The sequence below is a fragment of the Juglans regia genome, chromosome 13 (assembly GCF_001411555.2).
Source record: "Juglans regia cultivar Chandler chromosome 13, Walnut 2.0, whole genome shotgun sequence".
Taxonomy (NCBI): Eukaryota; Viridiplantae; Streptophyta; class Magnoliopsida; order Fagales; family Juglandaceae; genus Juglans; species Juglans regia.
This window is the reverse complement of record NC_049913.1, coordinates 16,196,370-16,220,083: the sequence shown is the minus strand read 5'-3', so window position 1 is coordinate 16,220,083 and position 23,714 is coordinate 16,196,370. Positions and strand designations below refer to the sequence as shown.

The window sequence follows — 23,714 nt, the reverse complement described above, 5'->3', positions numbered from 1 at the left end:
GATATATAACATATAAAAGGACTATATTATGTCTATTAATATAAAAAAACTGCTCATTTGTGGTCATGCATGAATGGCATACACATCACAAAACCGTACATCCCAAAATAACATGTATAAAAAAAACCAGAAACAAACCCACCTTGCCCCCTAAAATAATATGCAAAAACCTTGGTTAATTCCTCAAAACTAGAAACAAACCCTCCCCATCTGAAACAACCACTCATATCATATATAAGAAAAAAAAAACCCCTCTTATTCTCTCTTTCATAACTCAGTCCCAATTGGACTGTCCCATCGTTTACAATCAAACCCTAAAACATCCAAAAATACAATAAAATCCCAAAACACAAAAATTCCAAAATAACAAAGTAGAGAAAGAGAGATGACCATACCGTACAGAAACTAACAGAGTAGAGAAGGGCTTGAGAAATATACCTTACGAGCTTAGACTTCAGAAATGTTGGATGGTAGCCTCCGCGTCTCTCTTCCAAATGCACAAACTGCAAAGGACTTCGAAAGATGAAGGGATTTAGCAGAAGAGACACCTGCGTCAAAGAGAGAAGGCAGAATGGATTCGGAAAGGAGAAGAGACGCCTGCATCTAAGAGAGTAGGCGGAAGGGAATCGAAAAGGGGAAATGTAGAAGGGATTCGAAGAATCGAGTTAGGGATTTTGCACTTTTGCAGCGTGGGGCTTTTTTTTTTTTAAATGACCCGGTTACGGATAACTGGGTCACAGAACCGGATCCGTAACCGGATCCTGATTCTTCTCACCCGCCCGGGTGTAATCACCCGGATTTCCAGGTTCCAGACCGGACCGGAAAAAAAAACTGATCCAGATGCACACCCTTATAGCACATGTAAAACATCTAGCTTCAAATGCTTCTCTCTTGCATAAGGACCAACACATGCTGTCTTCTCTCCTGTCTCAATGAAAAAGAAAAAACTACAACCGAACATAGAATGAGGCAAAAGGGTCCACCTCCCAATCATGTGTTGTAATAAATTCTAATTCTCATTGAGAGCCATTTGAAAGTTGCAAATCATCGGCCATCAAAGCATCCTTGACCATTTGTCTTTGAATGTACATGTTATACTCCTAGCAATGCATAATAATCCTACTCAAATCACTTCATCACCAGTAATATCAATTATTATAAAATCTTTCTTCTTCAAAAAATAATTGGAAATACTATCACTTTTCAAGCTTTGTGAATATAAAATAATTACAAAAACTTTAACCACCAACATTTCTTCTTATAAAATAATTACAAAAACTCCTCAATACCACCAACCTTTCTTCTTACAAAAATAATTACAAAACCTATCACTTGCCAAGCTTGAAAAAAATTAAAATTCAACCTTTTTGCACCGGTTGTGATCCATCACAATCCAAGGAGGTTCGGTTGTGCGCCATCCAACCCAAAAATCTGCTATGATTAATATGAAAATATTAATGTATCTAAATATTACAATTAAATTATGCAAAGTTTAGAAATGTAACACTTTCTTGGCTACCAATCACTGTTTCTCGGTGATGGGTTCCACTACTATCAATTACTAAGTTGTCTAGAACAGGCTGTTTATAAATAACAAAATTCTTAGTAAATATTAAAGGCAAGACAAGTTACCATCTCAACTTTCCACATGATTAGCATTGATCACAATACAAATATTAACCAATAATGAATGGGGGTGAAATAATTGTTTTATTGATAAATAGATCTATTTCTGATACCTATACTTATTCAGGATTAGTGATATCCACTTCTGATGGCCCAAATAAATTCCTGCGCGTGTCCATGGCTGGTGTATCTCCGACATTGGAACTCTTATCTCGCTAATAATAAAGTAACAAATAAAAATACTTTTTCTTCTAAGTTTACATTATAAATCTAACACAAATTCACACGTTTATTTTTAATTCTCCCAATGTTAAAACATTCACCTATTTGAGTTTCCCTCTGACTTGTGCTTTCTTCTATTTGGTTTTAACCTTTTGCATGCCTGTCTCCATTCTAGATGCTCTCTTCAGAGATGGGGGTCTTCATTTCCCTCTGACAACAAGTGGACTCTTGACTTGTTGTGAACCATCAATTGCAGTTGTGTCCAGTGTCATAAAACCAGCATTCGAATCTGTTATGGGCAAAGAACTGTTAAATAGGACATCATTAAATAATAGAAATTAAGTAGTTATAAAGAACTAAACCAGACTAATAGACTTTAAAATTTGTCGCCTTCGAACCTGTTTGGGTCAAAATTATGTTGTGTGTGTGCTCGCGATAATATTCAATCATCTCATGTATCCTCTTCTTTGCATCTTCGAATTGCTTATTAGAATCTGCCGCATATGTTATCATCCCATAATACATATTCAACAGAATTAAATATCTATTACCATTTGGCATCTGATCCCCTGCATCATAGTTACTGCAGATTAACGTGTATCTCCTCTTGATGTCATTCCTCCATCGGTCTAGAATATACCGGTGTGGCAATGATTTTATACCGTTAGATTTGAATACGGTCAAAATATGCCGACACAATATCCCTCTCATCTGAAATAACCCACATGAACACTTAACATTGTAGTCTTCTTCATTAAAGTCCACTGAATATGTAACGCGTTTAGTGAACTCCTCAATAGGAATTTCATCTTCTATCAAATAACTCTTCATTACATCATTCGATTTAAGTAAAGATGGATCCAAATCGAGCACACTTATTACTTGCTGTTGAACTTCCCTAAATTTAGCGTTAGTGTACAACTCTTAGAATTTCTTTTCAATTGGAGATCTAGATACGCAGGGACTGACCTGGCTAAATGACTGGAATTCCACATGATTTTCATTCTCAATTTTCTTCCTCAGCGCACTGTGAAACTGGTCGACAAACTCCTTTAAGTTTGTCTTTGAAAGAACATAACCGTCAAAAAAAGTATTCATACTCTCGCTACGCTGGGTTGTACTCATTCCAGCCCAAAAGTGCTCTTTTAGGAATATCGGTACTCAATGCTCACGCTCCACATATAAACTATTCAACCATGCATTCTCATGTAAGTCGTACGTGTTAATAAACTTGGCCCAACATTTCTCAAACTCCTCAATAGTTTGTGTGTCGTACACATATTTCATCAGTTGAGTTTTCAGCCCACTTCTGTAGGCAGCATATGACCCAAGCTTCTCAGGGACTTTCTTCAGTATATGTCACAGGCATAATCTATGTCGAATTTTTGGAAAGACAATAGCAATTGCATTTTTCATTGCTCTGTCTTGATCAGTAATAATAGCCTTTGGAGCTATACCGTCCATACACTGCAACTAGGTTTGGAATAGCCATATAAAGGTCTCCGTGTCCTCACTAGAAATCAACCCAGCTCCCAGAAGAATCGACTGCCTGTGGTGGTTTACACCAACAAATGGTGCAAAGGGCATCCCATACTTATTCTTCAAGTATGTGGTGTCGAATGTAACTGCATCACCAAAATACTGGTAGGCTGCCCGATTACGTGGATCTACCCAAAAAACATTCTTTAACCTCACGTCATCGTCTAAATCTATCAATGCAAAAAACACGTTATTCTTGTACTTCATAAAATAATCTCGAAGTGCTTCAACACCATCTGCGCCAAGTTGTAGATGTCGAGCTTTGTCGATGTAATTGTGACAATCATTTTTCAAAAATGGAAGGTTCTCAAAGCTACCTACGCCAACGACAAGAGATCCGTAACTCTTATTTAATCGGATGTCAGCTAAATCGTTTGTGTCTATGACTCTTTTAACGAACTCACTCACTTCTATGTTACATCGAAAGAAGCGGGATTTCATTGGACTGAGATCGTGATTATGTGTATTATGGACTGTAGTCAATCGCATCTTTCCCTCAATTCTTAAGGCATTAGTCCTTGCCTTACAGTCCGTTTTTTCCATCAGACGTGGATTGGTGACAATGGAACTCTTATTACGGGCCTTCCCTTCTCGTGAACAACCAAGAGTGACATATCTGATACTTTGATCCTCTAACCTCTCACTCCTTTGTGTCATCACCCCAAACCCGCATGTTTTAGCATAATGTTCATAATAGCTCAACAAATCTTCAAACGAATTGAACTTCATCCCCGACTTTGGCTCTCAATGATATCATCACCATCCGACGATGGCACTACCTGTGGTGTACCTGTAGTGCCATCGTCAGTTTCATGTTTATCTGGTCTATCCAACAGAATTTCTTCATCTACTTTAGTATAAGTACATGCGCTTTAGTTTCTAGAAAATCGGGTCTATCTTCTTGACCAACTCTTGCATTCGTTGCGGAGCTTGTAGCGATAAATGGTCTCGGAGATCCGATCCCATATTGAAATGCGTAACCAACGTTTTGTTTAAAACAAAAAAAGTAAAACATTTAAATTGTTTTAAAAATAATTAACTTATAATTAAAAAAAAAAAAAAAAAAGAAATTGAAAAACTACCTGAATGTTGCTTGAATTTTTTGTTCCATCTGGATATGGCAAGAAAGCTGGTGACCATGCAGGCACTGGTCCAAAGTAACTGTGTATGTAATTTGGATAGTTTAGTAGACCAGTTTGAGAGATTTCCTAACATAAAAATAATAATAATAATTAGGATGTTAAACATTGAGTTGCAATAAGTTTTTTAATTATGAAATAACATTCTGAGTTTGAGGGATTTGAGCTAGATAGTGTTAGTGGAGATGGGTGTTTTTCTCCTTTTCTCGTACCCTGTTATAAGTTGTTCAATATCCAAGGTATGTCCTTGATAAGTTATCAGGAAAATTACTTCAATCAACCAAGAGTGAAGACTAATATTGTACATACTTTCTTCCAAGAAAAAAAAAAAAAAACTTATCAAAATTTGATTAGCATCAAATAAGATTTACGCATGCCAGACATGATTGATGCCTTTGTTCTCAACTAAATCATCCATTGGCTTTTTTTTTTCAGAATTTAACTAATGTACATGAGGAAAAGAATAATAATCCTTCACCCAAAATCATTGTTTAAAGTACCACACTGATCAAACTCTACCAACATCAATCTTCAATATTTTTTGTATGCGTAGGAAAATAAAAAGATCATTTATCACAATTGTTTTGATGATCTACTCCAAACATTTTGTATATTTAACAACAACTAAACCATAATAATTAAACCACAATATTTAACCAAAAAATTAATATTTTCAGCCAAGAAGTCTTGTATTTAACAGTATCAAATCTAAATCATAACATGATGTTGAAGAAAAAAACCAACTAAATCACAACATGTTTGATTGTTTATCATTGACCAAAACATTTAATCAAATGTTAAAATTGCAGATTGAAGCACAGATGAAGATGACCCACGAAGGCGATGGTATGGGGATGAAGATGACCCACGAAGCTTACCCATGAAACCGACCCACGTCGCTGACCCGAAATGCTGGCCCACGAATCTAACCCAAACAAAGCCCACCAAGCTGACCCAAACGACGCTCGGCCTTGACCCAGCCCAACGCAGACGGGCTTGCTTTGGTCACCCAACGCAGTTGGATCAAGGAAAGAACCCAAAGAGATGGGTTTCAATCTGCAGACCAAAACAAGGAAGAAAAGCTTGGCAAACTCGCCCAAAATCGACTTTGGTCTCACACAGCGCACGCAAGAAGTGGGAAATGACGAAATGAAATGAAATGTAATTGCTTTCAGGTTTTTCTTCTTCATTTCATTTCTTTTTTTTTTTAATATCGCCGACTGCACACCGTCTACATGAGACGACTGTGCATAGAAGAACTGGGCAAGCCATTGTGAACAGTTTGCAAGATACCTTTCAGAAAATGAGCAATATTTTTCATTCAAAAACTTATCATTGCAACCTCTACTACCCAATCACGCAAGTCAGTCTGCTACAGAGTTGCCCTCCCCAAAGACATGTTGAAACTACACATTCAAGTCCCTTAGAAGATTGCAAATCTCCTCCCAAAAATCCTCCAAGTACCAAACATTACATCGACCTTCCTTCAACCAGTTAACTATCAAAAGGGAGTCTAATTCAAGTATAACATTGTTAAAAGTCAAAACCATACAATTTTCAGTGTCGCAAACCAAATAAGAGCGTCATCCGTTCCACCCTATTATTTGAACCAATACCAGTATATTTCGCAAATGCAAATTGCAGCATTCCATCATAATTTCTGCCGTTAGCAGTATATTCCTCTGAAAAGAGGTTCACGTTCACTGTTTCCTTTGAAACTTTCTGCTGTAATCCAACGGTTGTAATCGCCAGTGGCCTCGAGCAGATGTTGTGAACCAAAGGATCCCATATAGTGCCAACAAGGAGGAAGGGACTAGCGGTGAAACCCTCCAAGTTGAAACTTGAATCTCGGATGAACTTGGATTGGCTTCGAATGGGATATTATTGTAATAAAAAACGTAGGTGAATCTGTCCACTTTGATTCCCTGGAATAAACTTAAAATTAATTGCAAAACTAATATCTAAATTTTTGTGGTTGCGCAATTTGACATCTCAATTTTACCTTTACAAGTGCTTTTGAGATTTTTGTAATTCAGTAACAGCGTTAATTTTACCGTTACAAAATTAACAACGTGATTGGTGATTGATTGACAAAAATATTGATACCATATTAAACAATCATAGATTAAGACACGACCTATCGTTAATTTTTTTAATAAAATTGACATATGCACCTGTCTATTTGAGAGTTTCTTAAAATTCAGGTATCAATTTTGCAAAATTTGAAAGTTAGAATCTTGAATTGCAAAAATGTAAAAACTCATACTAATTTTGCAATTAGCCAAAAAGTTATGCTAGATAGTAACAAAAGTTTTGTCTCTTGTTAGTCCGTACTTCTATCACTTTTTTAATTTATTCTAAGCTTATCTTTATTATCATATTATTTACAGATATGTTGAGGTACTCTTAGCGCCCAAACGGTAGATGAGTCGAGTCTAATATGCACACGAACACATCGTATAGTGTGTTTCTTTTATTGTAATCTCGAATGATTGGTGCTGGACATTGTGTCTAGTCGAATCAAAATTATTGAATTTGCATACAGCGAGTCATCTGATGTAGTCTTTGTTGCAAATACATTTGATCCCTAAACCTCGCAAGCCAATGAAAATTGAATATAAAAAGTTCAGTAATAACCTTGATACGAGCCAACATTAATTGAAAATACACTTTTTTACGTGTTTTTGTAATTGGACAATGTGGACATTTTACCCTGCCTTGGGGGAAGGAATCCGAAAGTAAAAAAGACTCCAGGATGAAGTTATCAAGACTAATAATATTTGAACCAAGTTAGAACTCCAAATCACACAAACTCGATGGACCTGTTTGCTCTTATACGTTTATCTTAATAGTAGTCTAGGCTTTAATAGTAGTTTGAGGACATGATATGACACCCACATTTCACTTCCACAACACAACACAACTATCATGCAACTATTTTACACAAGCCAACACAATTACATAGCCTGCATCACACAACATAAGCAAGCAACCCAATTATGCCATTTAAGCCACAAACATATTCTGCAATATGGATGTCTTCTTAAGCTTTACGGCACACTTCTCCATCGCAAATCACTCCATCCTTTGCTTTCTCCCCATCCTTTGTTCCTTCATCCTTCTTCAAAGCGCACTTGGGATGGAGATCAAAGTCACACTGCTTACAGTAAAAAGAAAACCCATTTCCCATCTCCCCACAGCCATCGCAAACATATGAGCTCCGACGAGTTTTTGTAAGTTCGTGCTCCGAATGCAGTTCATGTTTCAGTTTCTCAGGCCACCCCTTCGCCATTTCCTCAAAATGCTTCATACGTTCTTCAGTGAATGGATATGCGTCTGCACCATAAGCTGTTATGAGCTGCCGTGCTTCCTTGGTGACCAGCCTGCCACTTTGGCCAATTACAACAGCAGCAGGAATGCCCTGAATTTTGAATTTGCGTGACAGGAACTTCTTCCTCTCATCACCAAATGGGAGGGCTAACCAGGGCATGCCTCCAAAGAACTCATCAAACGAGGACTGATCACGGTCGCTGGAGATGAATATAATTTCAAAGGCTTTGTACTTTGCCTTTATCTCGTGGTACACTTCTATCAGCTTAGGCATGAATGCACGACATGGCGGGCACCAGTGAGCCGAGAAATACAGCAGAATGTTCTTCCCAACTAGCTCAGACACTGGGACCTAATAAAGGAATGAACAGAACATTAATTTGCAAGAATTCAATTGTACGATAACTCCCCTGATTTAGCAACCATCAGAAAATCTTGTAAGCTTAAAATTAACAAGAAGCATACCTTGGAACCACTTTTGTCAATCACAAAGTCACTTTCCCCCAGAACCAAAACTGATTCCAGTGTCTGTGATTCGGATCTGGCCTTCTCAATCTCAGCAAGCTCAGCAACCTTACCTGGTGTGAAAGGATAGGCTTCAATACCATGTTCCTCAATGAGCTCAGCCACATTTGGATGTACAGTCTTCCCATCAGGCCCAATTATAACCACTGTGGGAAGGGTTTTCAACTCAAAGTAACGAGGAAGCTTTTCGCAGGTCTTGTCCTTGAAGGGCACCGTCAACCATGGCATTGTTTTGAACCCCTCTTTGAAGTGTTCATCTTCATAGTCCAGAGGTATCAACACAATCTCAAAATTTTCACCTCTCTCCTTGAGTTTCTTATAAACCTCAATAAGTTTCGGGGTAAATTCAAGGCAAGCCCCAGGAGCTTGTATCGAAAAGTACAGGCCAACTGTTTTGCCTTCAAGCTCAGGTACAGCGATCTGTCAACAGATAGCATTAACAACTAGTAATTATTGCCATTCACATAGCTAGAACAGAGCAAAGATATCAATGTACTTGGCCAAAGGTGTACCTTATTTCCATCATTTGACTCCAAATAATCGCGGGAGCCAGAAATCAAAACAGAACTCAAGGACTGATTCTTCCTAGCCGCCTCCTCTTCATCTTTCAAAAACTGAATTTTTTCCGAAGTAAACGGATAACCATCCACTCCGTATTCCCTGACGATTCTGCACCCATCATTCGTCAAGACCTTCCCATTGGGATCAAGGATGACAAGGTGAGGGATGCCCCTCACTTTGAACAAGTTCTTAAGGCGTTTCTGGGTCTCCGAGTCAGTGAATGGAACAGCAAGCCAAGGCATTTTGGCGAAGTAGCCGTTGAATGATTCGTCATTTCTATCAGAAGAAATGAAGACTACTTCAAAGTCACCTTTGGGCAACAACTCTTCGTAAACTTCCACTAACGTTGGGGTAAAATGGCAACACGGACCGCACCATGAGCCAGAGAAATACAAACCCACGGTCTTTCCGGACAAATTACTGATCTTAAGCTATGAAAGGGAGAGAGAGAGAGAGAGAAAAAAGAATCAAAGACCAATATGATTAAAAAGGAAAATTTTCCATGGAAAAAGCTGAGGAACGGCCAGGTGAGTATCTCATTTTCACTCTGGAAAAAGCTGAAGTAGGCGAAGATAGTAGAAAAATCATCTGATCAACTGGGGTTTTTTCTATAATTTGAAATGGTAAACATTCTACAGCTCTACTTCTTTCTATGCTATGCAAGGATCTCATAATCTGCTAGATAACAGTCATAAAATATGGTCGAATTATATACTTTTTGCTTGCCAAACAATCAAAATAATGAAATCAGGATAACATCTTCATGAGAATCATACTTATGTTTTCTGAGAGGCGATCATGTTATATTACCTGGTCCCCATTGTTGCGGACGAGAAAATCCCTCTCCTCGAAGGAGAGAAGCGAAATCAGATCATGAGAATCGCAGTCGACTTCAACGTTCGCCATGCCTTTCTTGCTTTACTTTTCTGCTGGTTTGAAACTTTGTACTTCGTTTTGAGGACTATACTCCATATTATAGCCCAGCAAGAAGCATTTATAGTTGTCTACATTTTTAAAGAATAAATATAAATAGTAGGTACTGTTTAAAAATAATTATTTTATATATATAATATGGTATTATTTAGATTACACATATATTTTGTAGAGATCAAAAAAATAAAAATAAAAAAATAAATGGACCGCATGCATGAATGCGTGCATTGTATACATCACTACATTGAATGCTATCTCATTCGTCAAGGGTGACGTCACTCAAGACCACGTGAGACTTCGAGGCTAAGGAACTAGCTAAGGAGACGTTTCCAATGTTATCTGATCTCATTAAAGAGCGAAAATGACTTCTCGTTAAGATAATTCTATTAAAATGATTTTTTTTTTTTTTTTTATATTGTACCTCATATATTATAAAAAGAGGCTCTACGGCCATCATTCCTAGCTTCCGCGAGAAGTTACCGTTAGTGATATATTAAAAAAATAATAATTTTTTTATATATATTTTTTAACATTTTTAAATATTTAAAAAAATATAATGTTATTTAAAAATATTTTTTTAATGTAAAAATATATTATAAAAATATGGGTTGAGTTAAAAATCTTATTATCATATAAAAACAAGAAATATATTATAAAAATAGATAATGCTAGTATACATATCAAACGTGCATCTCAAATATGCACATTAGCACAAATAATTTTTTTTTTATTTTTTTAAAGTATTTTTTAAACATTTTTAATCATTAAGAAAAAATTAAAAAAATAAAAATTCATTAATAATCTCTTCTTAAATCATAAGAAAAAAAAATAAAAAGATAAAAATATATGAATTGACACATTTAGTAGACATATTTAAGAGTCATAAGATTATTTTCCTATAAACAAAAGGCTTCAATTCTAATATAATTTATGTGATTAACCTATTGAGTGGAATAATCTCTATACTCTAAGGTCGTTTGCATGTTAAGATGAGAAAAGATAATATCAAAAAATTGTGAATAGTAGTAAAATAGTTTATAAATAATAGTGAAGCCGTTTGAGTTAAAATATTTTATAGAATTTTGAAGAAATAGAGAGAAAAAATTAAATTAAAATATTATAAAATTAAAATATTGTTAAAATATAATTTCTTAATACTATTTTTATTTTAAAATTTTAAAAAAATGAAATTATTTTTTATGTTTTGTTTGGAAGTTTAAAAAAAATTATAATGATTAAATAAAAAATTTAAAATTTAAAATTAAAAAATATTTATATTATAATATTTAAATATTGAGATAAGATAGAATGGGAGGATAACATTTGTAATTGAGAATATCTTGCACAGGTATGATCGATATACTCCAAACAACGGCATCTAATGCTAGCCTATCACGTAGAGTCCACATCCTTCTAATGGTGGACTGCATTGTAGAGGAAAAAAAATTCTACTCCTCCCTCTCCCTCTCTCTCTCAAGAAACCCTTTGAGATCTAGAGTCTACCGTCACTCCCCCCTCTCTCTCTCCTTCCCAAGAAACTCTTCGAGATCCATAGGCCACCGAAACCCACTCCCTCTCTCGATCTCTTGTCCCTCTCTCCCTCCTCTATGAGTCTCGTAAGCCACCCTCTCTCCCTCTCTCTGAGCCAGGCATAACATCTCCACCGTAACCCTTCCTCCCTCGACTCCTCCATTGAAACCCCCCGAAACCCCCCCCCCCCTCAATCGATGACTGGATTGCATCAAAGACTCATAACTTTCTGATTTTACAGTCTAATGCTTACCAAAAAAAAAAACACAAAGAAGCAATATCAACTACTAGGAATCTAACAACAATGCGTATTAGATTATAATCCCTCAATGGGAATCACAAAGAACCCCCTTGGACTTTCCATTTATTCTAGTTTATTGTGATGTTGAATGGATAGCAAAAGACCAAGCTTCTCTTGATTGGTGCTATATTATCAAAACTGATCATGCTTATAAAAAAAAATCCCGATAACTGATGGACATCTGGGAACTAATTTTGGTATTTGAAAAATAAGGTTGGAGGTTTTTTCTTGCAACATCAGTTTCTAGCACAATGGAATGAATCTATAGGAATGGGCAGCAGTGTGATGGTTCGCACGGGGTGGAGGGCAGCAGTGCGATGGTTCGTGCGACTACGGTGGGGTGCGCTGGTCTGGTTTGGGAGCTCATCCACGGGGGCTGGAGGTCGTATGGCGTGCGATGAGCTATGGTGCGAAGGGATTTTCTGTCGAAATGGTTCATAGGGATTTTCCATTCTGTCGAAGTGGGTTCCTAGAGATTTTTATTTTGGACTATGGTGCAATGCGGTTCAACAACTTTCTATGTGCTGAGGTAACGTGTCACCTCCTTATTGGCTGCCTAAAGAATCATTACATAGGATGTGCCGTTCCAAAGAAGAATTGTCTGCAATTCAAACGGGGTGGAACAATGTTTCGTGTCCTTTTACATGTTTAGGGGAAAAGAAAAAAAAATCAATAAACAAGAAATTGTTATAATAATAAATAAATAAAAAAAAGGGACTCCTAGGATGTGCCTACTGCCTAGGAACAAACTACAATCATGCAATGGGAACGCTACAAAAGTCACCGATTCATATTTTAGTTTTTTTATTATATTTTTTTTACTTAATTGTTAATAAAGTATTATTTATAAAAAAAAAGTTTAAAAAAATATTAAGAGTATAAAAAATATATAAAAAAAATGATGAAAATAATTCATTTAACCTTATCGGTGACCACTCTTGTGCTACACGGACGCATGGCTTTATTTATTTTCTTTTTTTTTTCAAAGAATATTGAAATGACTTTTCACTATTGTAACATATTGTTCTACTTCTTCACATCATGTAGTATGTGAAATGACCGACCATATATTAATATATTGGTGATGTCATGTTTTTTTTTACCATATTACTATGAATTTATTGTCATAATGACTGATATGATCAAAGAAGTTTAAAGTCAAGACTAAAAAGCTTGAAATTAGAATATATAGACTAATCTATTGCAAAGGCAAGCCATATGAACTATTGATGGAAATATTTTTTAAATAATTAATTATATATTATATTTATTAACAATATTTTTAGCTTAATTTTAAAATTTGTGAATTATTTTAAAAAGAGAGGAGAGATGAAAAATTTATGAGAATGATAATAATTTGGGTCTATATATACAACATAAATCACTCATTGGCGTAGTGGTATTTATGGTTTTGGTTTACCTAGAAGACTTGGAGTTTGAGTCAACCCCATGCCAAGATGGGTTTTTCAATTATTTATGGAAAGGAGCCTCATCCCTCAAAGGGTGTGTTTGCATGCGGAGTTCAAGTCACCCCCATGTCTAGATGGGTTTTAAAATTATTTATGGAGAGGAGCCTAGAGCACTCCTAATGGTTTATGTACCTTATCCTTTAAAATATATCATCAAAACTTACTTTTTTCTATTTTATATACTAATTTTTACAATATACCATACATCAGTTTATCTATTTTTTCTTTATATTATATTATTTAATAGTTTGTTGGAAAAAAAGTACAAAGAGAGAGAAACTATTATGAGAGATAAAGTATATGAAAAGACAATAAATAAATAAAAATATTTTTACATTTATGAACAGTTCACTCTTCATTTAACTTAACACTGTAGTAAAATGTAAAATACATTTGAAAATAAAGGATCCGTTGGAGGTAGTTTCAAGCTACTTTTCTTTAAATGTTACATAAAAAAGGGTTTTACAAAACCCATTGTGAGTGCTCTTAGCACTCAAAGGCTGTGCTTCCACGAAGCATGTGCAACAAATGGGCAAGCAAAGGGAGGTGCGCTAGGTGCTGCAATGCTTGGGAAAATAAGGAAAAAAAATTCTCAAAGTGCGCACCTCGTGACTCGAATTAGTGCCAACCAGTTGAAGGGGAAGCAAGGCAACCTTTAGACTAAGTACAACTGTTATGTCATATGGTAACGCACACAATATATATATATATATATATATATATATATATATATTTATTCCGAATAGTTTTTAGTTTTCGTTCACAACTTTTGGTCATCTATAAATAGACTCATTGGCCTGCCAATTGAGTATCCCAGAATTCAATTTTGAATTCTCTCTCTCACTTTCTCTCTCCCAAGTTTTTCATTTCTTCAAAACTTGTTAAAATCTGTTTATTCTCGAGAATATATTTCTAATTTATTAGCTGAATAGGAAAATCTGAGGGTATTTGGAGTCTAATTTCGTATGTGCATAACGCAGTTAGACAAACAGATTTGTTCTGGGTTTCATTGTACCTTGGAGGTAAATTCTTTTGTAACCTGTGTGCATACCATTATTGGTGGGGGTGAATATTGTCTTAACAAAAACGGCGTTGTAACGCGTCTTGAAGCAAATTTTTCTCTCACAATTTTTTATTTTGCAAACCCTTTGAACCAACAATCTTAAGACAATATTTGATTACTAATGGCACATAGTTTGAGAGAGTTTGCTGCAGATTTTGTTAAACTCGAACGTTTTGATAGAGCCAATTTTCGGCACTGACAAAAGAATATGCACTTTCTCCTAGCCAGTCTTAAAGTGGTATATATTCTAACCACTCCTAGGCCGTCTACAAATAAGGATGAAACAATTGCTCAAAGTCGGGCAAGAATCAAATCGGAACAAGACGACTACATCTGTAAGGGTCACATTTGCAATGTAATGTCTGACACATTGTTTGACGTTTATCAGAACAAAGCAATTGCCAAGGATCTGTGGGACGTCCTTGATGCTAAGTATCTTTTAGAAGATGCTACAAGTAAGACATTTCTGACTACCAAAATTTTCAATTATAAAATGGTAGACTCTAGGCCTATTGTTGAACAATTCAATGAAATTATGCATATTCTTGATCAATTCACTCAACACAATATGAAGATTGATGATTCTATTTTGGTTTCATCCATTATCGATAAACTTCTCCCATCATGGTTCCATCATGGAAAGACTACAAAAGAAATCTAAACATAGAAATGATGAATGTCTCAGGAAGATCTAAGCCAACATCTTCGTATGGAAGAGGAAATAAGACTTAGAGATGGTAAGGAAGAGTGTGACTCTTTGACCTCCAATATGCATATGGTAGAGGAAGGGAAGACCTACAAAACTGGACAACCCAATTAATCCATATATGAAAACCGGAAGAGAAAGAATAACTTTGGAAGAAAATAAAGTCACTTCCAAGGCAAGAATCAGAAGAAACTGAGGGTAAATTGTTTCCATTGTGGCAAATCGGGTCATTACAAAAGAGATTGTCGTTTTTTTTTTAAAAAAAAAGTAACAAAACTCTGGCTCCAAAGAGAATTTTGTGACTATGATTTCTGAGGTCAATATTCTCGAAGGAGACAACTCTTGGTGGATTGATTCGGAAGCAACAAGACACGTTTGCAAATACAAGAGTTTGTTCAAAAGGTATGAGTCGGAAGAAGATGGATGTGTTATCTACATGGAAAATACATCCACTTCTACTATTAAAGGCAAAGGCACAATAGATTTGGAGTTCACATCTGGAAAAGTGCTTACTCTCAAAGATGTATATCATATACTAGAAGTTAGGAAAAATCTTGTATCTGATAGTCTTCTAAATAAGTATAAATTTAAATTAGTCTTTGAGTCAGATAAATTTGTTCTGACCAAAGGAGGTAATTTTATGGAGAAGGGATATCTGAGTGAAGGCACGTTCAAACTCAATATTAATAATAAAATGGATGTTTTTGTTTACATGATTGATTCATATTCTTTATGGCATTTTCATTTAGGACATATTCATGCTAGAAGACTTGATAACATAGTTAATTTAAATTTAATTCCTAAATATGCAAAAGATAAGATAGATAAATGTAGAACATGCATGTAAACAAAAATTACAAGAAAACCATTTTCTAGAGTAGATAGAACTTCATCTTTATTGCAATTAATACATATTAATGTATGTGACATGGACAACATGCTTACTACTAGAGGTAAAAAATATTTTGTGATTTTTATAGACGATTTTTCTAGATATTGCTATGTTTATTTGATGCATTCAAAAGACCAAGTTTTGGATAATTTTAAGGCATATAAAAATGAAATAGAAAATCAATGTGACGTCAAAATAAAATATCTTAAATCCAATTGAAGAGGTGAATATCACTTTCCTACTTATTGTGAATCTGTAGGCATTATTCATGAAAATACTATGACTTACACTCCACAACAAAATGGAGTGGTGGAAAGGAACAACAGAACTTTAGTAGAGATGGTTAATGCTATGCTTACTAAATCTAGTTTGAACAATAGTTTTTTGGGAGAAGCTATGCTTACAACATGCTATATTTTGAGTAGAATACCCCACAAGAAAACTAAAGTTTCTCCATATGAACTATGGAAGAAAAGAAAACCAAACTTAAATCATTTTAAAGTTTGGGATTGTCAAGCTATAGTTAGATTACCTGAACCTAAAATAAAGAAGTTAGGACAAAAAGCCATTGAGTGCATTTTCTTATGTTATGCACATCATAGTGTTGGCTATAGATTCCTAGTTGTGGAACCTAACGGTTCTATTGACGTCAATATAGTGATTGAATCTAGGGATGCTGAATTTTTTGAAAATAGATTCAATGCAATTCCACTTTATAATGATAAAATAGTGGAATTAGACAAATCACTTGAAAATAATGGTGAATCTGGGGAACCATTTGAACCAAGAATGAGTAAATGAATCAAAACTGAAAAGTCATTTGGACCAGATTTTGTTGTGTACTTGGCAGAGGGTACAAGAGATCCATCTTGTAACCAAATCATGATTACACATAATGTTGAGAATGATCATTTGATGTATGAAGAGGCTATGAAGTCTCAGGATGTAGCTTTTGGGAAAGAAGCTATTAATGATGAAATGGATTCAATCCTGGGTAATAATACTTGGAAATTAGTATATTTATCCCTTAGTTCGACACCTATTGGTTGCAAATGTATTTTTAAAAAGAAACTGAAAGTAGATGGAACAATTGAAAAGTTTAAGGCAAGACTAGTAGCAAAGAGTTTTACCCAGAAGGCAAAGTTAGATTATTTTGATACCTACGCACCAACTGCTAGGATTGCTACTATCATAACTTTGATTACCTTAGCAGCCATCTACAAGTTTGAAATCCATCAAATGAATATTAAGACTGTCTTCTTGAATGGTGAATTAGAAGAAGAAATTTACATGGAACAACTCGAGAGATTTATCATGCCTAGCCAAGAACATAAAGTTTGTAAATTGGTTAAGTCACTTTATGGACTTAAACAAGCACCAAAATAATGGCATGAAAAGTTTGACAAAGTTGTAGTGAACAATAGTTTTAGGATACATAAATCTGATAAATGTGTCTACAACAAGTTCAATGGAAATAAAGGTATTATAATATGCTTATATGTAGATGACATGTTATTTTCGGTACTGATAATATGAGCATTGAAAGTACTAAGAAATTTTTTTCATCTAATTTCAATATGAAGGATTTGGGTATTGCAAATGTGATTTTGGGTATTAGAATTATAAGAAATAATAATGGTATAATTCTAACCAGATCACATTATATTGAGAAAATATTGAAAAAATTTAATCACTTTGATTACAAACCCATGGCTACACCTTTTGATTCAAATTTAAAGTTATATTCTAATAGTGGGAGAGCAGTGGATCAACTTGAATATGCTAGAGTTATTGGTTGTCTAATGTATGTTATGGCTTGTACTAGACCTGATATGGCATTTGCAGCTAGCAAACTTAGTAGATACACTAGTAACCCTAGTCATATTCATTGGATAGTTGTACAAATAATTTTAAAATATTTACTAAATACCATAAATTCTAGTATTCAGTACACCAGATTTCATTTAGTAGTAGAAGGATATACGGATGTCAGTTGGATGAGCTTAATGATCACAAATCAACTAGTGGGTGGATATTCACCCTTGGTGGAGGAGTAATCTCCTGGGGATCAAAGAAGTAAACATACATAACTAACTCTACCATGGCATCAGAGTTTATATCATTGGCTTCTTGTACCAAAGAGGTAGAGTGGCCGAGAAATTTATTGATAGAGATTTCAATTTTGCCAAAACCAATTCCACCAATATCTTTGCATTGTGACAGTCAGGCTATATTGTCACAGCCCTATAACCATATATATAATAGCAAGTCTAGATATATTGGATTAAGACATAGCTATGTAAGGCAATTACTCACAGATGGTGTAATTACAATTGATTTTGTGAGATCTTGTCAAAATTTGGCAGATCCGTTAACTAAAGGACTTTCAAGGGATTTTATGTGGAAGACATCAAAGGGGATGGGTTTAAAGCCTATACAATAAAATGACCAATAATGGAAACTCGACTCAACTCTTGAACATATCAAGACTTGAGTTCAATGAGTAAAGTACATTATATGTTAGTGATTAGCAAGCATTGTGATATTAAAATTAGTTTTCAAACTAATTTATCATCTCAAGGTTTGAAGTGCTTGGTGCTGTAATGAAAATGAGAGACTGAGCAATAAGCTCTTAATAGACTTATAACAAAGTTCTATTAAAGTGTTTAGTTACATGACACTTTCGATAAGTCTACCTATATGAGTGTCGGGGGTGGTGCTGCCTCCTATGCGAATTAAGCTTTGTCTCTAGAGTGCTCATAAAATTAGGATATAGACATAAAGCCAATCCATGTGTTGGCTTTTATGAACTACCCAAAGAGAAAAAATTTTTATATGTGAGATATATCTGACTAATCATATAGAATCACTAATTCAAAGCATGTTTACTATGCCATTCTGATTAGCTTTGATGTATTTTCATTATGTGAAAGTTCAAGTCCAAAAAACATCCACATTTATGTATAAGTTTTCTTATTCTAACCAGGATGTATTTTGAAAATAGTAGGGGATTGTTGGAAATATTTTCAAAATAATTAATTATATATTATATTTGTTAATAACATTTTTGAGTTAATTTTGGAAGTTGTGAATTATTTTGAAGAGATAGAAGATTTGGAAAGTTTATAAGAGTAATAAAATATTTTAGGTCTATACATGCATCATAAGCCATTAACTTACTTAGTAATATTTATGGCTTTGGTTTATCCAGAGAGTTGGAGTTGGAGTCATCCCATGTCAAGTTGAGTTTTTAAATTATTTATGGAGAGGGCCTTCAGCCCTAAAAAAGGTGTGCTGGCGTGAGGCACTACAATGCTTAAGAAAATGGAAAAATAAAATTCTCAAAGTGCTCACCTCATGACTCGAAACATTGCCAACTAGTCGAAAGGAAAACAAGGCAATCATTAGACTAAGACTACGTTTGGATAGTGAGAATATCTGAGAAGTGTTGAGAATGTTTGTAAATAGTTATGAGTAGAGATTGTAGTGACTTTGTGGGTCCCATTGAGAATATTTTGAGTTGTTTGGATGTGCGAAGTATGTTGAGTTGTTGACTTTTGGATAGGTACTTGAAAAAGGTGTAGGTCCCATCAATGATTGAATTTATTAATAATGATGATGAAATGATGATTTTATTTATATCGTATAGTGATAAATATAATGGCATAATAAATAATCTCCAAGACAAATTAAAAATCGAGAATTGAATAAAAAATGCAAATTAATTATATTATTAAAAATTAATTATAATTATTAGAAAATAATTAAAAATCAAAATTTGATTAAAACATGCAAACATTTCCGGTAACGTCGTGAAATAAAAAATTTGTATATTATTACAAATTATAAATTCATGGTTTTCGATAACGTGTTATTACAAATTACAAATGCATGCTTTCCGGTAACGTATTGAAATATAAATTTTGGATTTTATTACAAATTAAAATTTCATATTGAAATACAAATTTTATATATAACATAAGTGCCTATATCAAAATTATTTGAATGGACGACCGGGGCAATAACGTATTCAAAATTATTATGCATTTCATAATTTGTTTTGTATCATAGGAAATTATTTATATAAAAATTTATAAAAAATTAATATATTATGATATGTTTCTAATTCGCTATTTCGAAATTTTTGTTTCACTCTGAAAGTTTTTTAATTAAAACCATTTGAAATTGCTGGGACGTCCTCATGCTCCCCCCTATTATCAATTTTTTCTTGTATATATGCTCATAAACATGATAAAAGCTAATATACGATCTTTTTCATATATTTCTACCCAACTTGAACATCACTTGCATTTCTCATTTAACAAGTATAATAATGATGAATTTTGATTTAAAAAATTATTTCTACCAAAATTTATTGTAATCAAAATTTGTAAAAAACAATCTTTTGCTATATAATATGTTATGATGACAACTCGCAACTGCGCTATTTCACATTTTTATTCACTCCCAAACGTATTTAATTAAACCCTTTCGAAATTATAATAAAAATTAGAATTAGTTCATATATGCGAAAATCCCAAAACATACAAACATAAGAAATTCCAACATCCGCAAACATGTCCAAAAAAAAATAAAAACATACAATACAATAAAATTAAAGCAAGTGTCAATGGGCCTCCCTGTGTGCCCACATATTTATTGCGATAGAGTCTCTGGTTCCAGCCATGGCTTGTGCTGAGGCAGATGACATGTCAGGCATATGCAACAAATGTTCCGAGTTATCCTCAACAGTTTGTCCTTCATAAAGATTTGGATTGTTAAATTTTCGCCATATCTTATCAATCAGTGTAATTAATCGAATAATGTTATGCATGACACAACATGCAATGACAATATACCGTTGTCATGTCACCCTGTATGGGTTCATTGATTTCAAAATTCGAAACCGTTTTTTTAGCACACCAAATGTACGCTCAATCACATTCTAGAGGAAAGAATGTCGATAATTAAAATAATCTCGATATTCAGAGAATGAGCTATTGCTATGCCGGTCAGACCTATGATACCGCACCCTAAGGTAAGGGGGCATAAATCCAAGTGTGTATGGAAAGGCGGAATCAACTAAGTAATAATAACCTAAAAAGCAAATAACAAAAAAATAATGTGGGATTCAAACATTACGTCAGGACAAAAAATCATAACTCAATAAATTAATGAGTAACAATTCTTACCCTCAGGAGGCAATGGGAAATTGATCCCTGGATGACTCAATCCATCCATAAATAGGTGTGCATCATGGGCAGTGCCTTCCCAGCCAGCGTATATGAATGCGAATTTCATGTCGAAATCATAGGTTGCTAGCACATTTTGGCTAACTTGTTGATAACGAGATAGATACGCATTAGTTGCCTCGGCAGGCACACATGAATCGATATAAGTCCCGTCAATTGTACCATAACATTTATGTAATCATATATTGTAAAATTGTGAGTTTTGCCATTTTTAATAAAATGGGACCAACCATGGTCTCTTAATTTTCAACCATATATTTTATTTTCTTTAAACCAGAGTAAGAAATTGTTACCTCGAACCATAGATAATGTGTTGGATTGCCTTGAATATAAGGTGCCATCCCAGTAGTATGTGTAGGTGCAATCACATCAGGAGCAAAATGACATAGGGCAAGCATCATTGCATAGACATGCCGATTAACGGTTTCAGTAGAGTGTTGAAACTAGTCACCTGTGATTCGTTGAACTTGGGCGTGTGCGACTGTGTATGCAAACATTGCCAAAGCTTCCTCCACAGAAACCTCTCTTGTCGATGTTAGATATTCATTCACGCTTCAAATGTATATATTTCCATCCGAAATAAGTTCCAACAGTTATTCGGATGTCCATTGAGAATTGCAACTATATAGTCTCGTCCACGTAAGCCGATATTATGTTCTGTCATTCGCTCAAACTTTGGCAATGCGCTTTCCTCTGCTGCTACTATTGTAAGCATAAACATGTTATCCCACATCGAATCATCACACATCCTCGAACGTAGGTATTCATCCCACATTGGAGGCTGGTTACTACTAGATATATCATGTCTCCTCCAAGCTTCGTAATCATCCCACCTTGGAGGCTGGTTACCACTTGAACCAGCTTCAGTGGTGTTGTTTGCCTCTACTTGCGGCTCATCATATGACCCACTTCCAACATCCATTCTGTTGTGTGAAAATTCATTATAAAAAATAACACTTTGATCAATCCTAATAACTAGTAATTCTTTAATAGAATAACAATAAAACACAAGCCAAATAATCCAAGTTAATAAAAATCGCAGCATTCATAAATTGTCAATAACATGTTCATCTGAACCATTGTCATAAAATCAAACACACAACAAGCAAAATAAATACTAACAACCTATACAGCTCATAAACAACAATGTCAATGAAAACAACATCCTCAATAATGAAATTAAAATTTGTTAGGTAACAGACAAGCTACATCACTGAAGCCCCCAGATCCAATCAATTTTGCGGTTCGGGGGCATCATTAAGAACGTTTCAACTGCCTTGTCATGCATAAACTTTTTTACTGCTTTGTTATATTGATGTGCAGGGAGTGTCGGGGTAATCTCATCCAAAAACTTCATACAGGCACCTAGCTTGCTATATGACGCATCCGAACCAAACTCAGTCTCATCGCCTTTGCTTTGCTTTCTACTACATTCCTCTAAAAACTGTTTATCCAACTCATTTCTCATTGCGGCGGTTGAGGCCATAACTTCCAAAGTTTTGCTAAATTTTGGGGATATGCTACCCCGAACCGGCTCCCTTCTTTGACGACGAGCTTGTCTCTGTCTCCTAGCTGGCCCATCAATGCATGGCCCATCTATGTCTATTGGCGCGTTCGTGGCAGTTTCCAGTACAGGACCCCGTGCCCTCACCTCCTCCTCAAGTCGGTCGTCCTCCTCACTCATAGGGGGTTGCTATGTGGACGCAAAATGGCAAACACCCATCGCCAACGACTGCCCAAAAATAGTGCATAGGAGATCGTAGTCTCGACAACCATTAGTTTTGAATTTCCTACATTGGCTACGCACCTAGTCCAATTAAAAAACTTATATTATAATTGTCATATACACTAGAGAATGAGAAGAAATCAATCCCAACATATAACTCGAACATGTATTACAAATTATACTATTTTTTATAAATTTTTTTACCTTTATTGTGTTTGCCCAATGTTCGTCCGTGGAAATTACAGTTTTTGTCTGTGGGTTCCAACCCATTCCTGTTTGGCTCATTAAATCTGTGAACAGTCATAGCCTCTGCCTCAAGCGAGTGATTTTTCTCCCAATTTGTGACGCATCAATTGCCTTCCTCCCAACTCAAGACAGCTGTTCTGAAAGTCTCAGATGATCTCGGTTGGTGATCTTTGACCCAACCAATTTTCCTTCAATGGTCTCTTGGTAGAGGATGTCTACGAACATCTCCTCCAATCCATCGGTCCACAACTCGTGATCACACTGGTCCTTAGACTCATCCATGGAGTGCTGCTCATTGCAAACATAAGTATGCGAGCAATCCAATAAAATCACATATTCTTTGGGTAGTAGTTGACTAGTTAAAAGAATGTTCATAATATTTAAAGCTTGTGTAATAATCATAAATATGGTAGACTAACATGGTAGCCATATCAATTAAAGAATAGTAACATAGAAGTTTAACTAATCGCGCAATGAGTATGGTAAAACTCATGGGCTAAAGTAAATAGTAAAAATCATGAATATTCATACCTCCCTCGAAGCACGCGTAGAAGATCTAAGGTAGTATCGCTGTAATAGATCAACCGAGAAAATGGATAAGGCACGAAAGTAGCAATTTGAGTCAATTGAAATCAACAATGATGATACTCCACA

The 23,714-nt window shown here is 34.9% G+C and overlaps 2 protein-coding genes and 1 long non-coding RNA gene across 3 annotated transcripts; all 3 read right to left on the bottom strand.

Annotated features, from left to right (window-relative positions):
• Positions 1-3,321: 3,321 nt before the first annotated feature.
• Positions 3,322-4,116, bottom strand: LOC109013717 (protein FAR-RED IMPAIRED RESPONSE 1-like). Its single transcript, XM_018995912.2, has one exon. The coding sequence runs from the start codon at positions 4,114-4,116 to the stop codon at positions 3,322-3,324; it is 795 nt and encodes a 264-aa protein (XP_018851457.2).
• Positions 4,117-7,282: 3,166 nt separating this feature from the next.
• Positions 7,283-9,941, bottom strand: LOC118344181 (probable nucleoredoxin 1). The gene is made up of 4 exons (XM_035684171.1): positions 9,753-9,941; positions 8,894-9,373; positions 8,322-8,801; positions 7,283-8,208 (listed from the first exon to the last, which is right to left on the bottom strand). Exons 1-4 carry the CDS (start codon positions 9,846-9,848, stop codon positions 7,570-7,572), a joined length of 1,695 nt encoding a protein of 564 aa, XP_035540064.1. The 5' UTR covers positions 9,849-9,941; the 3' UTR covers positions 7,283-7,569.
• Positions 9,942-20,434: 10,493 nt separating this feature from the next.
• Positions 20,435-23,632, bottom strand: LOC109013686. Its single transcript, XR_004797943.1, has 4 exons — positions 23,592-23,632; positions 23,019-23,348; positions 21,029-22,011; positions 20,435-20,594 (listed from the first exon to the last, which is right to left on the bottom strand). It is a non-coding gene; the product is annotated as an uncharacterized LOC109013686 (long non-coding RNA).
• Between the last annotated feature and the right edge of the window lie 82 nt (positions 23,633-23,714).